We start from the raw sequence: 25,653 nt of genomic DNA, 5'->3' as shown, positions 1-25,653 counted from the left end.
ACGCACACCTATACTCAAAATACTCTAATAGAACAGTCATTTTCAATTCCGGATAATCGAGGTTCCGGATAAACGGGGGCCGGATAACCGAGGGTCTACTGTAATATGTAACTGTAACTAAATAGTTCTGTTGCAAGTAATATGTAATATGTAACTGGTTACTTTAAAAAGTAACTGTCCCAACACTGTAAACAGGCAAATCCAGGTTTTATTGATTTGAGTTTAATTTCAGTGCATACGAATGCAATTAAGGTGTGTGCAAAGTTTTCATGTAGCATGTGTATTTTTACCCAGTGTATTTCAATACTGTTTTATGGCAAAATAGAATTTTGCGAAAACGGCTGGTTTTCACTCAGCAGGTCACATTTATTGGTTACTAGCAGCAGTACCTGCCTTTGTGCGAGTTGAACTGAGTGATTGGTATAATATTATGCTTCCCCTTCATGCAGAAGTTGAGTACTTTGTTGTACCTAACTATACATGTTTTTGTTAAGCAATGTACACTGTAGTGTCCATGTTTGACATCATTGTCTGTAATCCATCTAGCTCACTGACTGTACTACTAATCGATGCAGCATATATTCAAGTTTATGTATAGTCTTATACATTGAATATACATACATGCATACATGTGCACTGATGTACTTGTAATTAAATTGCATGTGTATACGTATGTGACATATGGAGTTAGGTTGTGCATCCATATGATTGATTAGCTGGATACGCAGTGAAGTTGAATTAAAGTTGCCATGTTCATCATGTGATTCCAGGCTTTAAAGCTAGACTAAAAGCCTTCAAATACCTATTGTTTTCCACTGTTATCCATCTGCTGTGCTAATGTGCAAATAGAACTTCGCTGTAAATTCTCTTGGAAGTTCATAAGTTCTAGCATTTGTAGTTTCAGTTCCCCAAGTCTCAATCACTCCTAGGAGCTACTTGCCAATATTCCTAGCTACATTTGTTTATTTTGCCTTTGGTTCACTCAAAGCTGTGTTCCTATTCCCTTCACATCAATTCTGCCCTGCTCTGTTCTTGCCCTTCTCCTAAGTTTGTATTCCTATCACCAAAGATTCATGAAGATATCACGTGAGTTCGCAAGTTTCATCAGTGTATTAAAATGGACGTCACCCCAGTGATGCCTCATTGTTGTTCTTTCTATTTTCATCCCTGGTGTAGAAGTACAAAAACTCGCTTTCCTTCATAGCGCATGTTATAATACTTCAGCACGTCACATGCATCTGATGTCGACATAGCAATGGGACTTCAAGGTAACCATGATTTTGTAAATTCAAGTTAAATTATGCTTCAAAATTGTGGTCTGTTTATCTTCTTCCCGAATTGTAAGGTTAGTTCATTTGGTTATAGGCATGAATTCCACCACAGAATACACTATTTGGGGTAGACAGAAGGCTTGTAGAGTTTGAAGTCAATTTCTGACGAAATGTGGGCATGGCATGTGTCAGAAAATATTGGAGACTCTAAGCCATAGTGAAAACCTAGCGATAGAAATCGCCATGAAATACCACGAAACGGTATAAATTATACTAAAGATCAACAGTGTAGGGCTGCAATCGCCACTCCATATAGTGAGAAGTAGCTGTGCTCAAAAACTTATGAACTTGTGGCAATGGCGATTTTTTGGTGCTGTACAGCAAACAGAACATGCTAGAAATTTCTATTAATAAACTCCTTGGTGTCAGCATAACGGTGATTAACATGCAGCAAATACAGGGTCAATTGGTGCTATGGTTTGGGAGTTAACTAAATCACGGACAGACAGACAGCTTTTCAGCTTTATATAGTAGACCAGCATTGGTACCTGCCCTACGTGTAGGACCATTTCCTCATTAAACATTTTAATGCCAGGAAGAAGGACCAAGCATTAAACACCAGCACTGCTCATGTAGCTATGTAGAGTACATGGTGATGTCACATTTTTAAAGAGCATGAGGTTTCCTTATGCCATCGTGCTGAAATTAATGATGCAAAACACTAAAGTTTATTGTTTGTGGTTTTGACATGCAAGACAACTATTGCAACAATAATTATATTGGGAACCAAGTATAAATATTAGTGTCTTATATTTGCTGTGCTTTAAAGTATAGTGTACATGATCCTTATGCAGTACATATAGTGAAATAATGAGCATGCAAGGCTAATTAGTTAAACTACATGTGAGCTAAGGCAATTGAATATACAGTATACCTGCATTACAGGTGGTGTACACATGGTACAGTTTCAGTTTCTACATGATGTTTACCTTACCGACTGTCACAAAGAGACATGAACTTGGGCATAAAGCCAACACAATTTGCAATTATAGTTACTGCATGGCAAGTAAAGGTTCAGAACTTGTCCTATGCTATGCACTTTCAGTTCTGATGTTGTAGTGACACATATACCTCTTGCCATACAAAAACTCAGTTTTTATTAAGGTAATGTATAATCCTTTAGAGTGAAAGCATACAAGCAGGATTATAGTGAAACAGTTGTGCCAGATCAGACGTAGTTCCTCAGTGTAAAGTATGGTATTTGCATGGTTCCAGTATTATCATTTTTCAGATGCACAGATAGTATCTATCCAATCATGCAAGCTGCCTATTTACTACAGCAGTAATGAGGTAAATTTGAACAAACAGTTTTGCATGTCAGTGCACACTTATGTGCTTAAAACAAAGTTGTAGATATTCTGGATACTGGTGCAACTTCCACAATTGTCCAAGATCAGTTGATATGATTATTTGACACGTACCTCAATCCAGTATCATCTACTTATCACACTCGAGGCTATTCAATGAAAGTGCAACCGCAAATCATGAGAATAGACTCTTATTTGCACTCATTTTTCTCTCCACAGTTAAGATCTGGAATGCACTAGCTGGACTAGACTAATTATTTAACCTTATAATTTCCTTCTATTCATTACTTGTGCTTTTTGTACTCTACTAAGAGGTTTTTGTACAGAAATAAATATAACAGTGATATATTAATTAGTGGTGTATATCAGTGTAATTTGCCAAATTACAAAATAATTAAAATTATTAATTATACAACCAAGTCCTAAGAATAATACGAAATGCAGTTAAAATTATGGCATAAATAATAATAATGAATAAATAATTAATGTTTGGGAAAACTACAAGGCCTATGAACTTGCACTAATCGGGGTTCGACTCGCTGGTGAACAAAGGCACAAACGTATAATTATGCCTGTTCGTGCTGATGACTTGAACGAACGTGTAATTCTATATAACACCCAGCACCACACCCATGATTCCAAATGCTGGCCATCGGCAGGTCATCTAACTTATCTACTAATTGTTTGTGCCCAGTTCTTTGTTTTCTAAGTGTTCAGACAAGTGCCAGGTGCCAAGCCATCCATGCCAGCTGCCAGTACATGTATTCAGGTGGATTATTAACAGAGGTAGACTATGTTTTCGTGTTGTAATACTGTTTGTTTGTACTGTGTTTGTACTTAACTACCCAGTAACAATAAATAAAATATTATCTCCTGTTGCTGGGAAGTGCCAATCACTACTGTAGCTACCATTCAGTGTCCACACACCACTGATGTGCCATATCCATTAGTATTACTTTGAAGGTGCTGCCACCTTCACAGCGATCTGCTACACATTTTATTTCATCTTGCAGTGTATCCAAGACACCATGTGACCATTTTTTGACACATCGGTCCATCTCACACTTAAAAATGTAACTCAGCGAATGAGTCAGATAACGATTGTGTGTGACACAAAGTGGAAATACTCGGCTTCTTTTGTCCCATCACTGTGGTCTGCCCTTGGCAACTCCAGCTATGTCTTAATCCATCACCCTGACCCATCCTCATTTAAACAACTGAGGAGGACACGAATTGTGTACAGATACATAAATTGATATCCTAGATTTAATTAAGCGTTTGTTGGTCAGTATGAATTCTGAGGGCCTGCTATAGCTATATGTATAGCATCTGATTATAATTGCATTTATGTGCCAACACACACACACACACACACACACACACACACACACACACACACACACACATACACACACACACACACTGTACTGGTCATGCACTGCCTTATTGGTAGGTTGTCCCGTTGGTGATCGTACTTGGTTGTATGTGCCCTGGGCCTAGATAAGAACAAGCATAAGAAAAATTAGCAATTGTAAGCTAGAGTAGGGACAACATAGTACCACTATAAAAAGTACTGACACAAGCTGGATTGGAGTAGTATGTAATGTCCGATTGCTGCAAAACAATATGAAGCAAATATCTCTACAACTGTGCTGTGGAGACTGAAATGCACAGTAGGGATATTTGTTTTACAGCAATTGGACACTACATACTACTCCAATCCAGCTTGTTTCAGTACTTTTTATCGTGGTACTATGTTGTCCCTACTCTAGGTTAAATTCCAATTTTTTCTTATACTTGTTTGTAAACTTTCTACAAGTTCATGACTATTAAACACACTGTATAGTAGTGCAAATTAATCTAACTGGATATTTGAAAACAGGTCTTTTAACACTCATCCATATAGCAGCTGTATATAGAGCTAAAATTTTTGTATCCATTTAAAGGCACTCATAAACATTTGACAAATTTAAATTTGATGAATTAAACTAATTTGTCAAATTTTTTTGACATCAAAATTTTCTTGCGTACGGTATATAGGTGTATGTGCAAGTAGTCAGCAAATCTTTGCCAATTAGCTAATTGGATAATGCACAACATAATTATTATTGCAAAACTGTATTCACTTAGAAGTTCGTCAAATTATCTTACTAACTTTGTTTATGGTAATAGTAGCACTTAGCTATATAGCTACATATATGTGGTTTGCTTGACACATCATGTGAAGAAACTCAAAGAAAGTCATGAAATACAGCATGCTACCAGGGGTGGATTAGGGGGTGCTCAAAGGGTTCCATGGAACCCCATTTGGCAGACACCAGGCTGAGTCTAAATGCTGACAAATTTTTCTTCTCAATAAAACTAAAATCAGTTTATCAGCCAAAGAAACACATTATATATGACAAAACACTTCTACTTTTGTCTGTAGCAATAATACTTCAAATATCAATTGAAACTGCTATCTTTCTGTGATAAGCACCTCTAAAAATAATTATCATATTTAATCTTCTAATGCAGTTGTTAAAGGCTTCAGTTGCATTTATAAAGGCCTAAATGGTACAGTGAAACATCGCTGAAACATCGCTGGGGAGTCTACCATTAAGAGTGGAGCTTCCCCTTTTAGAAGTCTGGATCCCGGCATGCCTGCATGTAGTAAACATGAGTGCCTTGATACAGTTACAGCAAACATTCAGAATGCAAGTAGTTAAGTTAACTTTGCTAAAAACAAAACACTTGTCTCTGATGATATTGGACAGTTCACTCAGCACTACAACACTTGTATACACATTATGTAATACTATATTGCATAATGTTACCACGCCCTATACTATTGATGAAAAACCTTCACTGGTACAGAAGGATAAAAGGCAACCCAATAGTGCATGCATTATATGCTTATCAAAATGCCAAAGGCTTCTTCTTAAGTGAATTTGAAACATTTTTGTGAAAGAAGTAGGGCTGTAGCTCTACACTATGCTTGACTGAATGCATCAAGCAGGCAGGCAGGCAGTAGAAAATTCTGTCAAATAAAACAAGTTGATGTTGTGCTACTTCTAAAAACCTGGCACCATGCAGCTAGCTAACTCATCTGGAATTAACTATAGACAGTGTATACTACTATGAATTAACCAACTATGTATTACTACTTTACAATAGGGTAGTTTTGGGTTGTGCAATACTATTATTATAGTACGTTCGCGTTGAGCTGAATCCTGGGTTGGTGATTAAGAAGCCATACAAGATCAAAGGCTTTAAACATGATGTTCATGATGCATTTATTGAATTAACGCATTTATTATAGCTAATTCTCGTATTTCGTAATTTATGAAATATTCGTAATTCATTCAATTACGTTGCTATGCACTGCTAAGGAAGCGTTTGTTAAACAAACCGCTTTTACCAACATATTATGCACAAAATCATATTCTAAAGTGTGACTAACGTGTTTTTTCCCACAAATTCTCTTGACAAAGCCTCAAAGCTGCTCTTCATTTTCGTTCGCGTACGTAAGGGATATGCCCCCTTTCAACTCGAAGCGATAGGCTATTCCTGGCTGTGTACGAGGCCTGCACCGTTGTTTTTCAGTTGCTAAATGCCTGAAAACCTAAAGGGAAAGATAGTCTGAGGAAAGTCACCACACCCGTATTTCAGTCCGCCGAAAAGAAACCACCTCAGAGTAAAGTTCACCTGTGCAGAAGTTTAATACAGACTTCATTTCACTTTTACTTCTTACGTAAAAGCTGCTTTTACCGTTATTAAACGATTTTGCTCACGTGGGCGCGTACGGACAAACATAGATAGGTACACACACACACAATTTTACGAAAACAATTTCAGTAAACCAGGTGCACGCCCACAGCCGGCCGAAGGCCGGCTGTGGGCGTGCGCCTGGTTTAAAAAATTAAATTCTATAGCAATTTAACAAAAACATTTTGGGTCGATCTGAAGGTACTTTTGGGCTTGATTTTACTCAACCAATACTGTCATGTTGTTGTTGTGAGGAAAAATTGAGGCAGGTTTTTGGGTAATATTTTATTTTATTGTGGGCCACACCCACACCTTCATTGTCCCTACTGTATAGTGTTATTGCACTGTATGATTATCTAGCCAAATTAATAATAGCATACAAAGTAGTAAATTATATTCATGGTTGATTAATTTCCTGTGTAGCTAGAAAGCAATAGTATTAACTGCACAGGCACCTTGTTTTTAGAAATAGCACAACATCATTGTGATATCTGCCAAGTTTCATGCTTACATCTAAAAGTGCATGACATCACCTTTTATTTAAGGCTTAGAACCCTGCAGTGCTTGTGTAATTTCTAAATTTTGTATAATTAATATATACTAACTGGGTGCTTGGTTTTTATAAGTAGCACAACATCAACCAGATATATTGGAGGTCTGTATATTTTTAGTTCATCAGTACTTTTAGATAAATCCCTACTGTTTATATAACTACCGTATGTTTATTAGTTCAAGCACTGTAGTGAGGGCTAAATATAGCACGAAGGGTGTGGTCGAGAGACCATGAGGCAAAGCCAAGTGCTGCTTATATTGGTGTCGAGACCACACCCAGGGTGCTATATTTTGCAAGTACCATAAGTGTATACGGTGCTTTAACTGGTTAAAAAATTTCCATAAAATTAATAAGCTAGCAGAGCGTTTTCAAAAGGACAGGAAGACAAAAACAGTAGTTGAGGAGTAGTCTACATAATTATGAATGAGAAAGAAGAATGCCTCAAACAATGTAAAAATACATTGGTTTCTCCTAGCTTCATTCGTCCTTGGCCTAGTCTCAGGCGAGGTCAGTAAGGTTTGATCTCGCAGCATCATCTTGGAATTGAAGAGTAGATCCATACAGTCTTAGATGTTTAGTACTGTTGAAGTTAATGTTAAACAAACGTCTGTGACAATGTGACCCGGGAGTTAGTGCTATAAAGAAAAGTTATTGCTTGAGTGTGGCAAAGAGAGTGAAACGCAACCATGAACTAAGAGTCAAAAAAGGCACGAGTAAAATTGCAAACCATCAGTGCAGTTGTAGACAGTAAAAGCTTGAGTGAAACAACATTTAACCTCAAGAAGAAAAGAAAGCCATCATGTGAAGTGGATCAGCTATGCATCATCTTGTACTCAGTGAAGAAGAAATGAATAGGGCTACTAAAAGAGCAGTGCCACCGAGCAAACACAAAATGCTGTACTACAAGAACTGATATACACTAGTCATGGAGAAACTTGTTTGAATGTCATGATTGGTGATTATAGCTAATATTTGTTTATGGTTGTGCTTGAAGACACCATGCTTATCCCAGGCTCAATCAGATGAGGTCATTATGTAGTGGGTTGAAGGCTTAAATCAGGTTCTGCTGAATAGAATACTATTATAATGCCAAAGCACCATGGTTGTCATCTTAGCTCTGTGGCTTTCTCTATACAGAACGCTGGACATTTGCCAGTTCTACACAGTCATTGGCAGTCACTTTGATCTACCCAAAATTCTTTAAATACTTGCAATGTAGATATGTAAATGCATGTATATGCATGCAGATAGCAGGCTTTCACATTCTGTAAAGCACTTGTGTAACCTTCAACTGTGAATCTGTAGTTTGCTGGGTATATGCAGAGCACACATTCATGGAGGCTTGTAAAACAAATTTTCATACATAAATTGATTGTTTAAAGTGTATTGTCCCTACACACTGTTGTTTACTGCAGCTTTCACTACTGCACAACTTATGTAACTACAATTACTATATTCATCATAGAACAGTTCCTTCCATATCACAATAAATCACATTTAGTACTGTATAAGCAGATGAGCAGAATATTTGGCGTTTGTTTAATAATTTGTATTTGGCGAGAGTTTAATTTGACGAAATGCAATGTGGAGTTCCTCGTTGTAGCAAATTGTGTATAGGTAGCTACATGGCTTCTCCCTAACAAAGATGTATATACGCTTACCTCGTTGGCCTGCATGCTGGAGAAACTCTTTCATGTGAAACGGAGGATGGAGAATCCATAGCCAGTGTAGCAAAAGGAAACAAAATGATTGGGAACATTCTCCATGCAAGTAGCTAGCTATGATTGCTGCTGTGTGAGGTTTACCCTCTTCCCATGAAAGAGTAGAACCTTCATTAATCTGCGATATTATAGAGTTGTAGAATAAATGATTAACCATAGCATACACCATCTTGCTTCTTGCTGATCTTGTGCCTGTTCAATCAGTTAAAATATTAGAAACACTAATAATAAAATATGGCGAGATTTAATTTGGCGATTTTGTAAGCGTCCGCCAAATCGCCAATTTTAATTCCATGCCAAAATTTCTGCTCATATGGTATATTCGCCAGGTAGTATTCATATTGTGACACTCTGCTTAAGAGTTGGAGAGTCTGTTGCCACTTAGCACATGATCATACCTGCAGTTTTTCCCTTTTTCATGGAGCTTCCTAGTATTGGTAGTGTTGATATGTTTCTCACTATGTATTGAAAGTCATTGTTATGTGTCCTGCCATCGCCATAAGTTTTAAAATCTTCTCAATTTAACCCATGATAAAACATATTTAGGTATCACATCATGGACGCAAGTCTCACATCATACACACACACGCACACACATGCATACACAAAGATAAACCATTTTGTGTTATAAACTTTGGTGCTTCTCACTACAGTTGATGACCATCCCCAGGAAGTGTATTTTAACAGACATGTCAGAGATGAAGTTGCCAGGATTGGAAAAGAAAAATGGCGAGATTTAGGGCTTGAATTGTGTTTAGACAGTGCTGTATTAGATCTTATAATGGTGAATAGTCGTGATTCATGTGAGTGCTGTACAAAAATGTTTAACCAATGGATTCAAAGGCAACCAGACGCAACCTGGAAGCAGTTAATTGAAGCTCTGAACAGATGTGACCTGATACAATTAGCTGTTAACATTAAAAAGTTGTTGCTACCTGAACCACGTGAGGATCTTTTGGAATCATATAAACCTCAAATATTTTCGCAGCAAACTTATTGCCTCCCCGCTAAGCCAATTGTTGATAGTCAGTATGGTCAACCACAAGCTGTGAAAGTAGGACATAACCAATCACAATCTGATAATTATATTCTTAAATACCAAGCAGGTGCATTCCATAGTCAGTATTCTTTGCCACAACCAAATGAGACTAGGTATACTCAAACACCAAGTGATTACTTGAGTTATAATGCTAATCATCCATACCAACCATATCAGAATTATTCAAGTGAAAAATCCTCACAAAGTTTGGACACCTACACAGTGCCACCTCAAAACAATTACACACATGCTCAGAAATGGCATTGTTTTCATCCAGCTCCCCAACTGTACCCACCTCCATTATTCAATAAAATGCCTGTACCTATAGGTAAGTATGCATGTATGTATTTATGTAAAGAGAGTATTTAGAGCACATTATGTATGTATGTATGTACACCAGTTTATACATAATGTAGCATGTAGTATCAGTACCTGCCATGCAGCACTGTTGCCTGCCCTACGGTGAAAGAGTTTCCACATTGAGTATGTTATGCATTCATGTAAGGTGATAGATTGTGAGCGGTAGCATGAAAAAAGGGGAAAAAATAGACCACCAGTAGGATTTGAACCAGTAACCAGTGATTATAATTCTTCAGTGTTGATAAATGTCAGACCAGCTTGATGGTTGATCTGACATCCCTGTCAGCCAATCAGCCAACAACACTATTTGCCTCAAAATACTTGTTTGCACTATGGTGTATAGTGGCCTTACCTGGTTTGTAAAACGGAACATTATAATAATATTATTATGTCAGGCAATTGGAAACAGTGGAAATGGAAACCAGAAACGGGTAGTGGAAATGGAAATGGTTAAAATAATGTACTCTAGAGTAAAACCCTTGGGCCACCTCTTAAAGACCACCTTCTTATAAAGACCACCTCTGTACAAAGACCACATTGTAACTAGATCTCAAAGATGGCTAAGGACCACTTTGTGGTCACTTTTGATAAAGACCACCTCATTACATGGTAATATTTGGTATGCTTCAAACATGTATTTCATGACTCAAATCAATGTCATCTCTTTGTCCACACTTCACTCAAGTCATATACCATCATCATTTAGTTTATACCAGCATAGATAATACTATGGTACCAGAATGTGTCATACAAAAATATTCCACGCAAGTGAAATGTAGCTAGTACACTACAACCTACTGTATCAATGAAGAGCCTATAGTCTTTTTAGCTGTTTTGATAAAGCAGTCTGACATAGGATGTTTGGAACCTAGCTATTATTGCAATGTGAAGAGGTGGTCTTTGTAAAAGTAGTGATATCTATACACCAAAATGGCCAAGCTGTAAAAAAGGGTGCAACCCTAGGTTGAAAAAATTCTGAAAAGGTGGTAGCCAAGAATTGCCCTGGTGGTAGATTAGTGGCAAAAATTTTATTAATGACAACTCAGATGAATTTGGTACCAAACCCTAGGAGGAGGCAACACAAATTTTGTTGTTAAATTTGTTGCTATTAACTTACCATCACAGTTTGATTTCATAATTTTTCACCCCTACCTTTTTTAGAGGCCCCGCCCTTTCTTACAGCTTGGCTGTTTTGGTACAGATAGTATCTGGTTTTTAAAGCAGCAAAACATTAACCTGTTTCACTAGTAGAGATTAATAAAATGTGCTGAAACATTGAAAATCAGGATATTTAATCCCTTGTTGGTTATTGCTATGTAATTACAATTGTTATAGTAGCCATAGGTGATGGGTCTCCCTTGTTTCAGCACTTCTTGTGATGGCTAATTGATCCCTACTAACAAACATATTTAACTCCTCCTTTTTCTTACACTTGTTAATAGTTGTTATAATGATGTAGTTAGTTACGAATATACACATTCATTTCTTTTTGCTGCCAGTGAATTAAATGTCATTTCAGTATAGCTACTTGCAAAATGGCATAGGGCAGCCTCATGTTTAAAATGACATCACCATGCTACATAAATGGTGCTGATGTTTATGCTTGGTTCCCATTGCATTTATTTAGTTAATGTGGGGTTGGTCCTGCACATATGTACATGAATATAACTTTTCCTGTTGATAACACGCTGGTGTGTAAAGCTTCTTAGGCCGCACAACACCTTAGAGCAATATTAACTGTGTTTGGGAATAAATTCATTGGTTAGCAATACTCACCAATAGCCATAGCTTTATTGCTTCTTCTGTGTTACAAATGTACACTTTTGATCAGCACATGCCCCTTACAGGTCATATTACACCTATTTAATTTGTAAATACTTGGGAATGCAACCTTCATGTGTTGTGTATATAAATCTGATACAAACAAACCTGAAACCTCACTAAGTGTTTATTGCTTTTTTCTCAATAGTGGGATAAAGCTTTGGCAAATGGATTTCAAAGTTACAGAAATTTGTTTTTCCTCTATTGCATTTGAACACTATATATATGGCATCATTTTTGTTGAGACACACATCATTTTTGTGTTTGTTAATTTTTATGTTTATAGGAGCACCATTATCACCCAGATTTGATGGGACAAGCAACACTGTTGGTCACAAATATATTGACATTAATATTTTGATGAATTGTGTTTCTGTACTATTTCCTAAGTGGTCCTTGATTGGCATGATGCTTGGTCTGTCTGTTGATTTAATCAATGGAATTGCAACTGGACGCAAACAATACAACTACTCACGACAGAGTGATTACCAAGCTGCTTGTTGCATTTCAATGTTGAATGCATGGCTTCAAATTAACAAGGATGTTACTTACAATGATTTTATTAGAATAATTGAATATCCCTCAATTGGGTTTAGCCGTGAGGAGGTGGTTATGTTAAAGTACATGATTGAGCAGGGTTGTAAGAACACTTTGTTGGATTTAGCTATTCCTGTATTGCCTAGTTCTAAGCCGCCTAGACCTCCCAATGAAGATGAAAAAGAATCTATGAAAATGCGCTTTGATGTTATTGAAATTTTGGGTAACTCGTCTGTAAATTTTAACAAGGCAGTTGAAAAATTGTCTTATTTACAAAAATCTTTGCTGCCTCCTCTACTTTTTGGAATCAATCCGCCAACTGACTGGAAATCCTTAGTCAACATGTTTTATGAGAGTAATTACATTACATTATTTGATGTTGATTGGCTTGAATTCTTAGCTGAAGATGTTGCAGGTTGTTCCAAAGCAGTTAAAAGGGTTAAAGAATACAAAGAAAAAATAGGTGGCTCTTTGTTGTTTGATAAAGTACATTGGGAAGCTGATCCTTATGGCTCTCAGAATGGAATTATCCAAGCAAAAACTAATGAAATACCCCAGAATGTTACATGTCGTCATTATCAACTGTCTAAAAAGGTAACCACTGACTTGTTGAATCTTAAAAGTACAGACTTGTTGCCAAGTTCTGCTAGTGTAGGCTCAGTTTTGTATAACTGGAAATTGTCGGTAGAAGTTGGATTAACTTTGAAACTACCGCAGTGCATTCCCCAAACTGTCTATGATGAAGCTGGTATAATTCAAATTTTAATTACAGCAGGAGCAAGGAATGAAATGATATCAGTGCATGCACAGATGCTGCCAGCAGTGGGTATGCAAGTAACATATTTTTACTATTATATAATATTGTGTTTATGTGTGTACAGTGGCTGCAATATTGTATGAATACATGCTGATATATCAGAATAATATCAAGCTGTTTTGCAAACCAATGTGATTAGCAATTTAATGGACTTGTTTACCAGTTTCTTATGCTTTTACAGCTTTAATGTAACAGTGCACTGAAGTGATAACCATAGTAGACTAAAAGTTTTCGATTGTGGTACTTAATAAGTATATTTCCGTGATATTCCTAGGACTCATCCATTTATGTGAACAAAATGTAGTGAGAATGTTCACTGCTGCTGACCACAAGCAACCATTATCAAAATCTTCAAGTATGTGTATAAATTAAATCAAGTAGTCATACTGGTTGGGTTGACTGGTCAGCCAGCACAGTCCGGCTATCAGACTAGACTAGCTTTGTTGGTCGGTTGTACTGGCCAGAATGAGTGATTAACCACGCAAAGCAGGCTATTAGCGAAATAGGCCTGGCAGTTCTGTAACTACCTGATATAGAACTGTCTATCGAAGTGTTCTATAACTGCCCAATATAGAACAGTTGCGCTCTATATGGCTTTTATAGAACCTTGTCCTCCTATGTAAGGTTCCTTATATATATTCAGTGGAATTTTCTACTGACTGCCGACTGGTGCCTTCAGACAAGCTTAATTCAATAATTGCTAAGGCTATGGGCTTAATTTTTTCACTCTTTGACATTGCTTCAGCCTGACAGGTGCCTTTTGTCATACCAGAGTATGTGTAGCAAATTGGAAGGCTTACCTATACCAAGAGTACTAGGTGTACAATTCATCAGGTAAATGCAAAACCAAATAGATACAAATACAATTAAAAATTTGGAATTTTCAACTAGAGTAGAGACTATAGCATATTGATAAAGCACTGAAACAAATTGGAGTAGCCCATGATATCAAATCACAGTAAAACAATAAGAAGTGTTATATCCCTACTGTGCTCATCGATAAAAAGTACTGAAACAAGTTGGAGTGGTCCATGATATTAAATCACAGTAAAACAATCAAAAGTGTTATATCCCTACTGTGCTCAAGATACCATAACGAAAATGCACAGTAGGGATAGCTTGTTTCAGTACTTTTTATTGATGTGCTATGGTCCCTACTCTAGCTGAAAATTCCAAATTTTTTAATTGTACTTGTTTGTTAACTTTTTTTTGTAAATTATTATGACTGGTGAACCCACACATAACGCATCTGAAATACCGCCGCTGCGCCCCAGCTATATCAAATATTGTCTGAAAACCTGAAGTATCCATTACACTTCGTTGTCAGCTATGTTCAACCGGTTACACAGCATTTCGAATCAAGAACTGTTCGAAAAGCACCTCTGCAATCCACGCATACCAAATGAAATAAATGGTGCTGTGCACCCCAGTTATATCAATTATCATCTGAAAAGTGAAGTATCCATTATGCTCTGTTGTTGGCTATGTTCAACCCATTACACAGCAATACGATTCAAGAACTGTTTGAAAAGCACCTCTGCAATCAAAATAGCCGCTATGAAAAATACGGATGATTTCCGTTGCCAAATCGACATTTTTCACTGTCAGCAAAGATGAATGGGACACAAAGGAGGACACTGGTAAGTCCATGAAGATTGCATTGTATGTACTGTAGTTTGCCAAAAGGCACCTCTTGGGCAGAAGCGACGTTGAATAGTGAAAAAATCAAGCCCGTAGTCTTAAATTATGCTTGTCTGAAGGAATCAGTCAGTCAGGAAGTCAATAGAAAATTTTGTTAAATAAGCATTTTTAAAATTCTGTAGCAACTTGTTGGAAGTGTTTCGGGGCGATCTGAAAGCTAGGTTTGGGCTTAGTTTTACCTAACCAATACTGCCTCCTCATCATCGTCTGGGAAAATTGAGACTGGTTTTTGGTGATGTTATTTTGTGGGCCACGCCTACTCCTTTGTGGTTCCTACTATGACAAGTACACGAAAAAATTTGAAATTTTCAACTAGAGTAGGGACCATAGCACATCGATAAAAAGTACTGAAACAAGTTGGAGTAGTCCATGATATTAAATCAAAGTAAAACAATAAGAAGTGTTACATCCCTACTGTGCTCAAGATACCATAACGGAAATGCACAGTAGGGACATAACACTTCTTATTGTTTCACTGTGATTTAATATCATGGACTACTCCAACTTGTTTCAGTACTTTTTATCGATGTGCTATGGTCCCTACTCTAGTTGAAAATTCCAAATTTTTTATTGTACTTGTTTGTTACCTTTTTTTGTAAATAATTTTATTATGACTGGTGAACCGATGCATACCATGTCTGAAATGGCGCAGCGTGCCCCAGCCCCTTATCGTCTGAAAAGTGAAGTATCCATTATGTTTCATTGTCAGCTATGTTCAACCCATTGCAAGGCCGGGGCCCAGAGATTTTGAGTGGTCTGGCCAGACATGGACTGCAATGAAGGTCATGGTCATGCACACCCACTAGGGGCCCAGAGATTTTGAGTGGTCTGGCCAGACATGGACTGCAATGAAGGTCATGGTCATGCACACCCAGTACTCAGTTTTTATTGATCTAATATTATCTGTAAATCAGAGATTATCAGCTTTGGTATGTTAATTAACTGCATGTGCTATAAGCATACACAGCATGCTAAGCTAGAAGGGTCAGGGGGCATGCTCCCCCAGGAAAACTTTTGAAAATAGATGCTCTCTGGAGGCTATTTTACATGCAAGGTCTCTTCTTTTTGTTAACAGCAATGGTAATTTTGTGCTATATATATTACTAATTAATTGAGTTTCATATCTGATTATTATAGCTAGTAGGTAATTTTATTTTCATGATGTATACAAAAATTTCTCAACATAAAAGTTTATAGTTTTAGATTGTAACTGCATGCTAATGCATGACATGCATGATCAATTAGCTCAATGTAGTGTGCCATGCAGATGACTCACTGGGTAATTTTAAGACAGTTAACACAGATGTAATGGCTTAGACTATAAGCTATCAAGACTCACGGTAGTGAGGCGCACGGCCAAGAAACTACAAAGTGCACGCCGCAATTAAAACACGTGCAGCTACTACCGTGAGTTATTTACATGTAGGGATGGTTTCACAATTTTAGTCTTGAATTATGTAATCATTCCCATTAGAAATGTATTGTACAGCGGGCGTCGGAATTGTAAATGAGTGGTTATCTTGTCGCAACCGCGAAAATAAGACCAAGTTCACTTTATTATGCTGATATCTTGGCTTGTGGTAGTGATGTGCAATATACCGAAAAATTACCGCAATTTCAATATTTTTTCAATACCGATACCATACCAAATCTCAGTATTTTTATAACTGATATCAATATTTATTGTACAGTTAATATTTTTCAATATGTTGAATAATATTTTGATAATTTACAACTTTTGGTGTGTGATTGTGTAATCACAACAGAAATGAAACTCCGTTTTGTACAGTTTAGCCATTTTACAAGGCATCTACCAGTTTCCAAGCCTTGTTATTAGCTTCACCACAAATTCTATTTAAAGCATAACTGTAAATATTTGACTGCTAATGCAATTAATCAAAAGGAAAAAAATACCGAAAAAGTATTGAAATTTCAATATTTTATGAAGTATCATACTGATACCGTACCGAAACCAAATCCTAATATCGCACATCACTGGCTTGTGTTAGTATTATCGTTATATTATCATTGAATATAGCTGCCTTTTGTGGAGTAATACTGGCACAGGAGTTTTCTAGTATTGGATTGCCTGTACAGCGGATTTTGTTTACCAAACTCCTAATCATACAATAACTTTTAAAGACGCAGCGTGGACACAAACCCAACACTCATATAAACGTATTGTGAAAGCGTAAATAACGTAACTTCCCTAGGGAGAGTGTTTTCAGGATAATTCCATTTAGCGCCACCCATGTATTATCACGTGATTGCTTTTATTTGTGTAGACATTGTCTCTCCCAATACAGACCTAACTTTCTGACGAATTGGTGCTCTTGCACAGTAAAGACAGTTAGTGATTAACCTATTACATGTCACGCAAGCTAATTAAATTGATACATGCAACAATACAGTATTTCACAAAGTGCACTTTTAAAAATAAACTGTCCCATGTTGGTACACAAATAAGAACGATTATTGGCTTTGTTTCTTAATGTTGGATCTGCCATTGTGCACTTAACGGGACACCAATCCTCAGTGCTGCCAAGAAGGGGGATGGGGGTGGGGTGCAACTAAGGCAGTCTGCAAATCCTCCGTTTGTCATCTGGCATAGCTAATGGGATGCCTTCCTCCAATAAACCAAATATCTGAATTTCACTGGACCTGTCAAGAAACAATACGTTAATTGTGTGGTCAATCTAAACCTAGGTAACAAGTTTGGCATGCACTATAAAGCACATTAAGCAAGCAGTCGAAGGTTCTACAAAATCTCATTGCACATCAATGTACCTGGAAAACCAGGAGACCTTCATAATCAGGGTAGTCTCATGATCTGGACACTGGTGGTTAGAGCCATTACTAGTATTGATCTTTAAAATAACTAGTGGTGGGACAAATGTCTGAAAATTCAAACACTTGTTTGTTAAGGAGATATGTGACAAATGAATTTTACCAACAAACATTAGTTACCATGGTTACTATAGTACATAAGCATAGTAACATTTTAGAAAATACATTCAGTTGAATTTTGTATACACTATCACAATAACTACAGTACATTTCTGCAAAAATATATGAATGCATATTGCACTGAAATATTAGAAACAGACCTTCAAGCATTCATTTGCTAAATTTACAGAACCTTCGAATTTTATCATGAAATGCACATTTGTCCCAGTAACTAGGTAGGGAAAGAAAGCGGTCTGACTATTACATCCATGAAACTATTGGGACACCAAACATCTTACATAAAGTAACACGTGCCTGACTCTAAAACACAGTCATTTAGACCATTGCCAGTCATCACGCAGCCAAAAAAAACCTTATTCATACAAATATTCACTTCTGTTTATATTTTACCTGCAGCCAAAGTTCCTGGAACTTCCGGTCAAGACTCACGACTATAGTGACATCTATAACTGATATCACACAATCCCACACTACTGAAAACACATCTGTAAACAGCAAGTTGGCAAAGTGGACACTAAAAAGACAAAAATATGGACACTTAACACTCAAGATACTCAAACATGAGTCCCTGAAAGAAACTGGCCTGGAGAATTACGATGCTATAATCACAATACATGTAATCATTGGTCCCAATCTGCCCTTAACACAGACATCTGCAATATGGTGTTGATGGTGCAGTAGACCACAATAATGAGACCTTGAAAATGCAGGATAATGTCATGCAGTTAAGACCTCATAGTATAAACAACAAAATATGTAACAGGAGCACATTTAATACACCTATCAATGTAATGCCCGACTACCACAGGTACGGGCTGAAGGTCGTGGTTGGTGGAGGAATGGACTGTTAAGTTTCCAGAGGTGGTGGGATTGCCATTGTCCAAGAAATTTCATGGATACTGACTTACTATCTGTCATCACTAAAACCCGCTTAAAGTAACTTCGAACTGGAATAGCTACACTATGACAGATGCGATGGGTGTTTGTGCAAAAACCAACTAACCCTGGCCGGTTTTGCTACTGGGAGATTCGTTGGGGTATGTGGGGGCAATGTTGTATCACCAGTACTTCCCCGGTAGGTGGGGAATTGTAAATTTCAGGGATGCAAATCCCCACCTTAGCCTATACCTGTGGTAGTGGGGCTTTACATTGATAGGTGCATAACAACTATATAAAGTAGTAACCCCTGTCTGAGGTTCCACCTAATATGCACACAACTGCTAACTCTAATTAATTCACTCAAGTTCAGCCAAGTCAGACTGAAGAGAAGGACTGAAACACAGGCACCTTTAATATTTACACACATACAAAAACATTTTTTAAGCGATATTAACTTACAGTGAGATCTACACACTTTTGCAAAGTAGGTCACTATCAACTATTTCCGTATTTAGTCATACCACTTGTGTTAGTAGGAGAAGTTCCTTGGAAGGTCCCTTTCACACCTCCACTAGCGCACGTGAACACTTGTAAATGTGCGTCGGTACTCTTATGGATCTTGAGTTTCGTGATCGTGTGTCCTTTGACCAACTATGTCTGAAGACGCCGGAGTACACAATTAATGTACCATACCCTTGAGGAATCCACTGCACCGTGGTGGTCTGTCTGATGATGTTGTCCCCTCCTCAAGTTTTCCATCTTACTATAATAAGGTGAATTGTTCTTAGTAGTTTTTGTATGGAAGAACGGCTATGCCGAAATATTTGAGCTAAAAGTCATCCGTGCAGTTAACGAAATCGCGAGCGAAATCGGTGCTTATTAATAATTTTCAATGGGAAATTTTTTAAAACTCAGTATCTTACAAGGCATATGCATGCATACCCCAGCAAATCCCCATAGTTGGCTCTGCATGTGAAAAACACACAAATGTGTACGTCCTCATATCCTCAGGTCCCCGCTGTCACAAAACGTCTGGGATACATGCACCCATCCTCCCTTCAGTTATTATTAACACTTTAGCTACAGTGACCAGCACTGAAGGTCTGACAGCAACTTGTACTGCAGCCTTAGGATTACCTAACCTAATTTCAAGGACTTAGACTTAATGACTTGACTTGGTGACTTGACTTAATGACTAATAAGGTGCAACAGTAAAGGTTTCTGCCTCTGTACTGAAATGTACCAGTACAGTCTACCAACATACCAAAAGAGGTAATCATATTGAGATAAATGATGCACATTAACATAACAATGTTGATACAGTACATAAACAACTAATATTGATTTCACATTGCATTAATTATTGTGATTGAATATATGATGTCAGTGATAATCCTCCACTCTCCAGTACCTCTGTTTCAAGCACTGCAGGAACTTTTTAATACCAAGTAAGAGCAGTACGAGCTCACCTACGAGAGCATGGTGATAATAACTTGTTTACATCAAGTACAACCAATATGTGGTGTATATGCGTGGACATGGGTAGTATATATAGTGTTTGCACATTTTGTGTGTGCCTTGTGCTATTATGATGTATGCATGGGTTTATGTATTGAAATGAAAATATTATAGTCTGGTGTTCAACGTTTGTAATCTCTAATAGACCCTCAGCAAAGCATCTTGTGCTGTGAGTGGCAAACCAAGTTTCTGAGTTGTCCTTAGGACACTATGGCCTCTATGGCAGTGGCCATAGCAAGTTTTATTCATGGAAAAGTATCAATATTTTCGAATAGAACAGTCAGGTAAAATAAAATACTCTAATAGAACAGTGATCAAACAACATAGCATAAAGTGTTAAATTTTTATCTGAAAACACTCCCAGATGTAATCTCAGATATGTCATTTTTTCAGATTTTGTATCTTCCCAGACAACCTAGGAAGGCATGCTTTGCAAATAAGTGTATTGCACTCATCTTTAGTGGTAACCCTGACTGTAATCATTACTTGGCCTGACCAATAAATTGCAGTTTCCACCAGCCCTGGTTCTAATAACAATTCACAGCTACTAGGAATGTATAATATATGTTCATCACTTGTGTTTTGTCTCAACACCGCTACAATGCAGAATTCATCATACACCCCCATGGATTGAGTCTTTCAATTATATAACTGATAAAAATTAATGATATACCCCTCCAAAATCACCTTTGCTGTAAAAAAAGGCGTGCCCAAGAAACTACAAGTACTTGAAAAAACAGCTCAGCTATAGAAAAAGACTAACAGGCAACTGAAAGAGCTGATATCTGGAGTGGCCAAGAATCAATGTTACTACAACTACCAAAGTTTTCATGCTTGGCTGCAAAATGGGTAAAACGAAAGTAACTGGCAACCAAAACAGCTGATATCTGAAGCGGCCAAGAATAAAATATATGTTGATACAACCAACTACAATTATTAATGAAGTTGTAACATTGAATGTTAATCATTCAACTGTGTTCTATACATTCATCCCTGCTACATCATGAATCAATTCTTTGTTACTCTAATTGGCTGGTAATTTGTCTGCCTTTTTTTCTCTTATTGAAAAAGGCGGCCAAATTACCAGCCAATTAGAGTAACAAAGAATTGATTCATGATGTAGCAGGGATGAATGTATAGAACACAGTTGAATGATTAACATTCAATGTTACAACTTCATTAATAATTGTAGTTGGTTGTATCAACATATATTTTATTCTTGGCCGCTTCAGATATCAGCTGCTTTGGTTGCCAGTTACTTTCGTTTTACCCATTTTGCAGCCAAGCATGAAAACTTTGGTAGTTGTAGTAACATTGATTCTTGGCCAATCCAGATATCAGCTCTTTCAGTTGCCTGTTAGTCTTTTTCTATAGCTGAGCTGTTTTTTCAAGTACTTGTAGTTTCTTGGGCATGCCTTTTTTTACAGCATATTCTATACTGAATGCTTTATTGGAGTATCACGTTGACTGTTCTATTAGAGTATATTTTGATGACTGCTCTATTAGAGTATCTCGATCTTTTCACTAAAATAAAGTAGCTGAAAAGTGATCGGCCGGGCTGTGGGCTCCTGCCCTGACCCATTGCACAGCATTTTGAACCAAGAACTGTTCATAAAGCACCTCTGCAATTCACGCATACCAAAAGAAAATAATCGTGCTGCACACCCCAATCATATTAATTATCGTCTGAACAGTGAAGTATCCATTACGCTTTGCTGTCGGCTATGTTCAACCCATTACACAGCAGTACGAATCAAGACCTGTTTGAAAAGCACCTCTGCAATCAAAATAGCCACTATGAAAAATATGGACTATTTCCATTTCGAAGGGAAGCCATCATGTGCTACCGCCAAATTGACACCTTTCACTGTCAGCAAAGATGAATGGGACACAAAGGAGGACACTGGTAAGTCCATGAAGAATGCATTGTACGTACTGTGGTATGCCAAAAGGCATCTCTCGGGACAAAGCGACGTTTAGCCGTTATCGAGTTATGCTTGTGTGAAGGCATCAGTCAGTCAGTCAGTTACTTACTTACTCAGTCAGTCAGTAGAAAATTCCGTTAAATAAATTATTTTAAAAATTCCTTAGCAACTTGTTGAAAGTGTTTTGAAAGCTTTTTTGGGCTTAGCATCGTCGTCTGGGAAAATTGAGGCTGGTTTTTGGGTGATGTTATTTCGTGGGCCATGCCTACTCCTTTGTGGTCCCTACTATACAGTAACTATCATACTGTATGATAAGTTTAATTTGCAGAAGAAAATATAGTTTACCATAGAAACTTTCATATACTTGTTTATTGCTTAACCACAGGACCTATTGCATCAAACAAAAGTAGTTCGTGCACAATAGTTTTGTTTATCCATGCATGTAGACCATATTTCTAATCTCTGTGGATCTTTAACTACTGATATAAATTGTATCACCATAAAAGAATTAATGGCTGCCATAGATTCCAACCTGGATTTCTAAAAAGGGGTTCAATGCTGACATGGTAGGAAATTTCAGCAGTGGGAGTCTGGGGGCACAACCCCCAGCTGCTGACAACACTCAATTGTTACAACTCTCCTTACTGGTATCAAATAAAAAGTACACACTTATGATTCCAATGAATTAGTATATACATATTGGGTATTATTTAAATAGTTGTGAATTCAAAGGTAGCGGCCAAGAAATAGGTGCGATGATGTTAATGCATAGCTACCATCATTATTAGAATGTATTTTCATTAACATCATTGCGATCATGTCTTGGCCACCATCTTTGATTTCACAACCTTTTATAAAAGCTGCACCATTTTTCACAGCTTGGCTGTTTTTGTGTGAATTTCACTTCTTTTTGTGCCTTATAAGGCCCCAAAACCAGCTTATGGCTGACTTTGGGATTTGTTTTTACTCACATTTCTTATCTACATATACAAACACAATGATGAGCACTAAAGGCAGACTTGTAAATGTATTGTATTGCATGTAGTAATACTCTCTAATAGAACACACATTTTAGAATGTTCTGGAATTCCACTAGTAGATCTATGAAATCAAGACATCATGAGGCCAAGAAAGCTGAATGCCACACTGTGGATATATTGACAGGAAGAATTTTCACACTTGTTTAGGAGTTTGCTATTGTGGCAAATTGTGGCAAATATGGTGGTCATGCGATGCATCGTTTAGCCTCTGGCCTTGGGCTGTAGTCAGGCAAGCAGGCTGTAGTACGACAGACTGTATACTTGTATTATGACACTGATTGTAAATCATTATGATGTTATTGTGATCATGGGTATTAATAATCTGCACAAAAAAAAACATCCAGGCTGTGAAAAAATGATGCAGCCTTTATAAGCTTGGGTGAAAAAAGTTGTGAAAAGGTGGTGGCCAAGAAATGGTACAATGGTGTTAGTGAAAATTAATTTTACCACCTTTTAGTTCACCACTTTTTAAACCCAAGCTTATTATAAAGGTTGCATCATTTTTTTACAATTTAGCTGTTTTGGTATAAGTTTCACTTCTTTTTGTACCTTATAAGGTCCCAAAACCAGCCTATGTGGCTGACTTTGTGTGAGGTTTGTTTTTTACTCACATTTCTTCTTATTTATTCAAATACAATGTTGATTTTTGAAGACAGACTTGTATTGCATGTATTTATTAATATTACAAGTACACAAAAAATTTGAAATTTTCAACTATGAGTAGGGACCATGGCACATCGATAAAAAGTACTGAAACAAGTTGGAGTAGTGCACAATATTAAATCACAGTAAAACAATAAGAAGTGTTATATCCCTACTGTGTTTACTGTGATTTAATATTGTACACTACTCCAGTTCAATGTGCTATGGTCCCTACTCTATTTGAAAATTCCTAAATTTTTTTGTGTACTTGTTTGTTAAGTAATGATTTTTATGACTGGTGAACCACACATACAGCATCCCAGCTATATCAATTATCGTCTGAAAAGTGGAGTATCCATTAAGCTTTGTTGTCAGCTATGTTCAACCCCTTACACAGCAGTACGAATCAAGAACTGTTTGAAAAGCACTTCTGCAATCAAAATAACCACTATGAAAAATATGGACGATTTCCGTTACTAAGGGAAGCCATCATGTACTGCTGCCAAATCAATGCTTTTCGCTGTCAGTAAAGATGAATGGGACACAAAGGAGGACACTGGTAAGTCCATGAAGAATGCATTGTACATACTGTAGTATGCCAAAAGGCGCTTCTTGGGTAGAAGCGACACTGAACAGTGAAAAAATCAAGCCCGTAGTCATTATCGAGTTACGCTTGTCTGAAGGCATCAGTCAGGCAGGCAGTCAGTCAACAGAAAATTCCGTTAAATGTTGTTTTTTTTTTTAATTTAGCAACTTGTTTAAAGCGTTTCGGGTTGATGTGAAAGCTTGTTTGGGCTTAGTTTCACCTAACCAATACTGCTTCGTTGCTGTCAGGGAAAATTGAGACTTGTTTTTGGGTGATGTTATTTTGTGGGCCACGCCTACTCCTTTGTGGTCCCTACTAGACAGTACTATCATACTGTATGATTGTAAAACTAATAGATTTTTGAGGACTTCTATTAGAATATACATACATAAAATGTTCTAGATTTCCATTGGTAGATCTATGAAAATATAAGCAGATTTAAACTAGAATAGCTATTTACTTATAAAGTAGAAATAAAGTGAGGTAAATAGCCAAGGTAGCATGCATGGATGCTAGGTATGGAGGTCCCTGGTTCTAAATCTGATAAGTTTTTTTTTCAACATTTTTGTGCACCTTTTTATCCTGCAATGACTGCTCTATTAGAGTATCTCAATCTTACACTTATAAACAAGCATTCATGACTGGATAATTATTAGATTCGTAGGAAACTTAAAAAGTTATTTACCGTTATACACTCTTTATTTGCACCAAAGTTCATAGCAATTGAGCTACACTTTTGTGTTTGCAAAGCATGTGAAAAGAAATCAAAGTCTCCGTAGACCCCCTATGGCTTACAAACAGAAAAAAATAGAAATTTCAAATGTTCATATCTCATAATTGACCGGTACAAATTTACTCAAATTTTTTATGCATCTTACCCTACCTGGCAGACAGCTATAATGCAAAAATGGAGAAGGGGCTGGATGTGCTTTTTTAGGATTTCAATGAGTGATTGCCCTCAGCACCTTGCCTTTCAATCAAGCTGGTCATCTCTTCTTTATGCTGCTATACCATATTGAGGCATTAATTTTCTGTATCAACACTTTCCATATTTAGCTGCCACATTTATGCTCAAGAGATATTACTGGTGGACACTACACCTGCATGATAGAACCTTTTAGGGCTGGTCCTGACCTGGACCAAATAGTTGATGTGAGGGGAG

The 25,653-nt window shown here is 37.2% G+C and overlaps 1 protein-coding gene and 1 long non-coding RNA gene across 4 annotated transcripts in view; one reads left to right on the top strand and one right to left on the bottom strand.

Moving 5' to 3' along the window:
- LOC136268204 (polyubiquitin-A-like) overlaps positions 1–25,653 on the top strand; it is a 160,188-nt gene that overhangs the window by 19,958 nt on the left and 114,577 nt on the right. For all 3 annotated transcript variants that reach the window (XM_066063483.1, XM_066063482.1, XM_066063484.1), the window contains exons 2-3: positions 9,313–10,026; positions 12,166–13,242. In XM_066063483.1, coding sequence (XP_065919555.1) covers positions 9,313–10,026; positions 12,166–13,242 — 1,791 coding nt within the window. The remainder of the gene's footprint in view (positions 1–9,312; positions 10,027–12,165; positions 13,243–25,653) is intronic.
- On the bottom strand, positions 17,285–19,369 carry LOC136269165 (uncharacterized). The gene is made up of 3 exons (XR_010707235.1): positions 18,485–19,369; positions 18,292–18,415; positions 17,285–17,595 (listed from the first exon to the last, which is right to left on the bottom strand). It is a non-coding gene; the product is annotated as an uncharacterized lncRNA (long non-coding RNA).

The sequence above is a fragment of the Dysidea avara genome, chromosome 10, assembly GCF_963678975.1.
Source record: "Dysidea avara chromosome 10, odDysAvar1.4, whole genome shotgun sequence".
Lineage (NCBI taxonomy): Eukaryota > Metazoa > Porifera > Demospongiae > Dictyoceratida > Dysideidae > Dysidea > Dysidea avara.
Note: the sequence above shows the minus strand (reverse complement) of the source record. Positions and strands in the feature narration are given on the sequence as shown.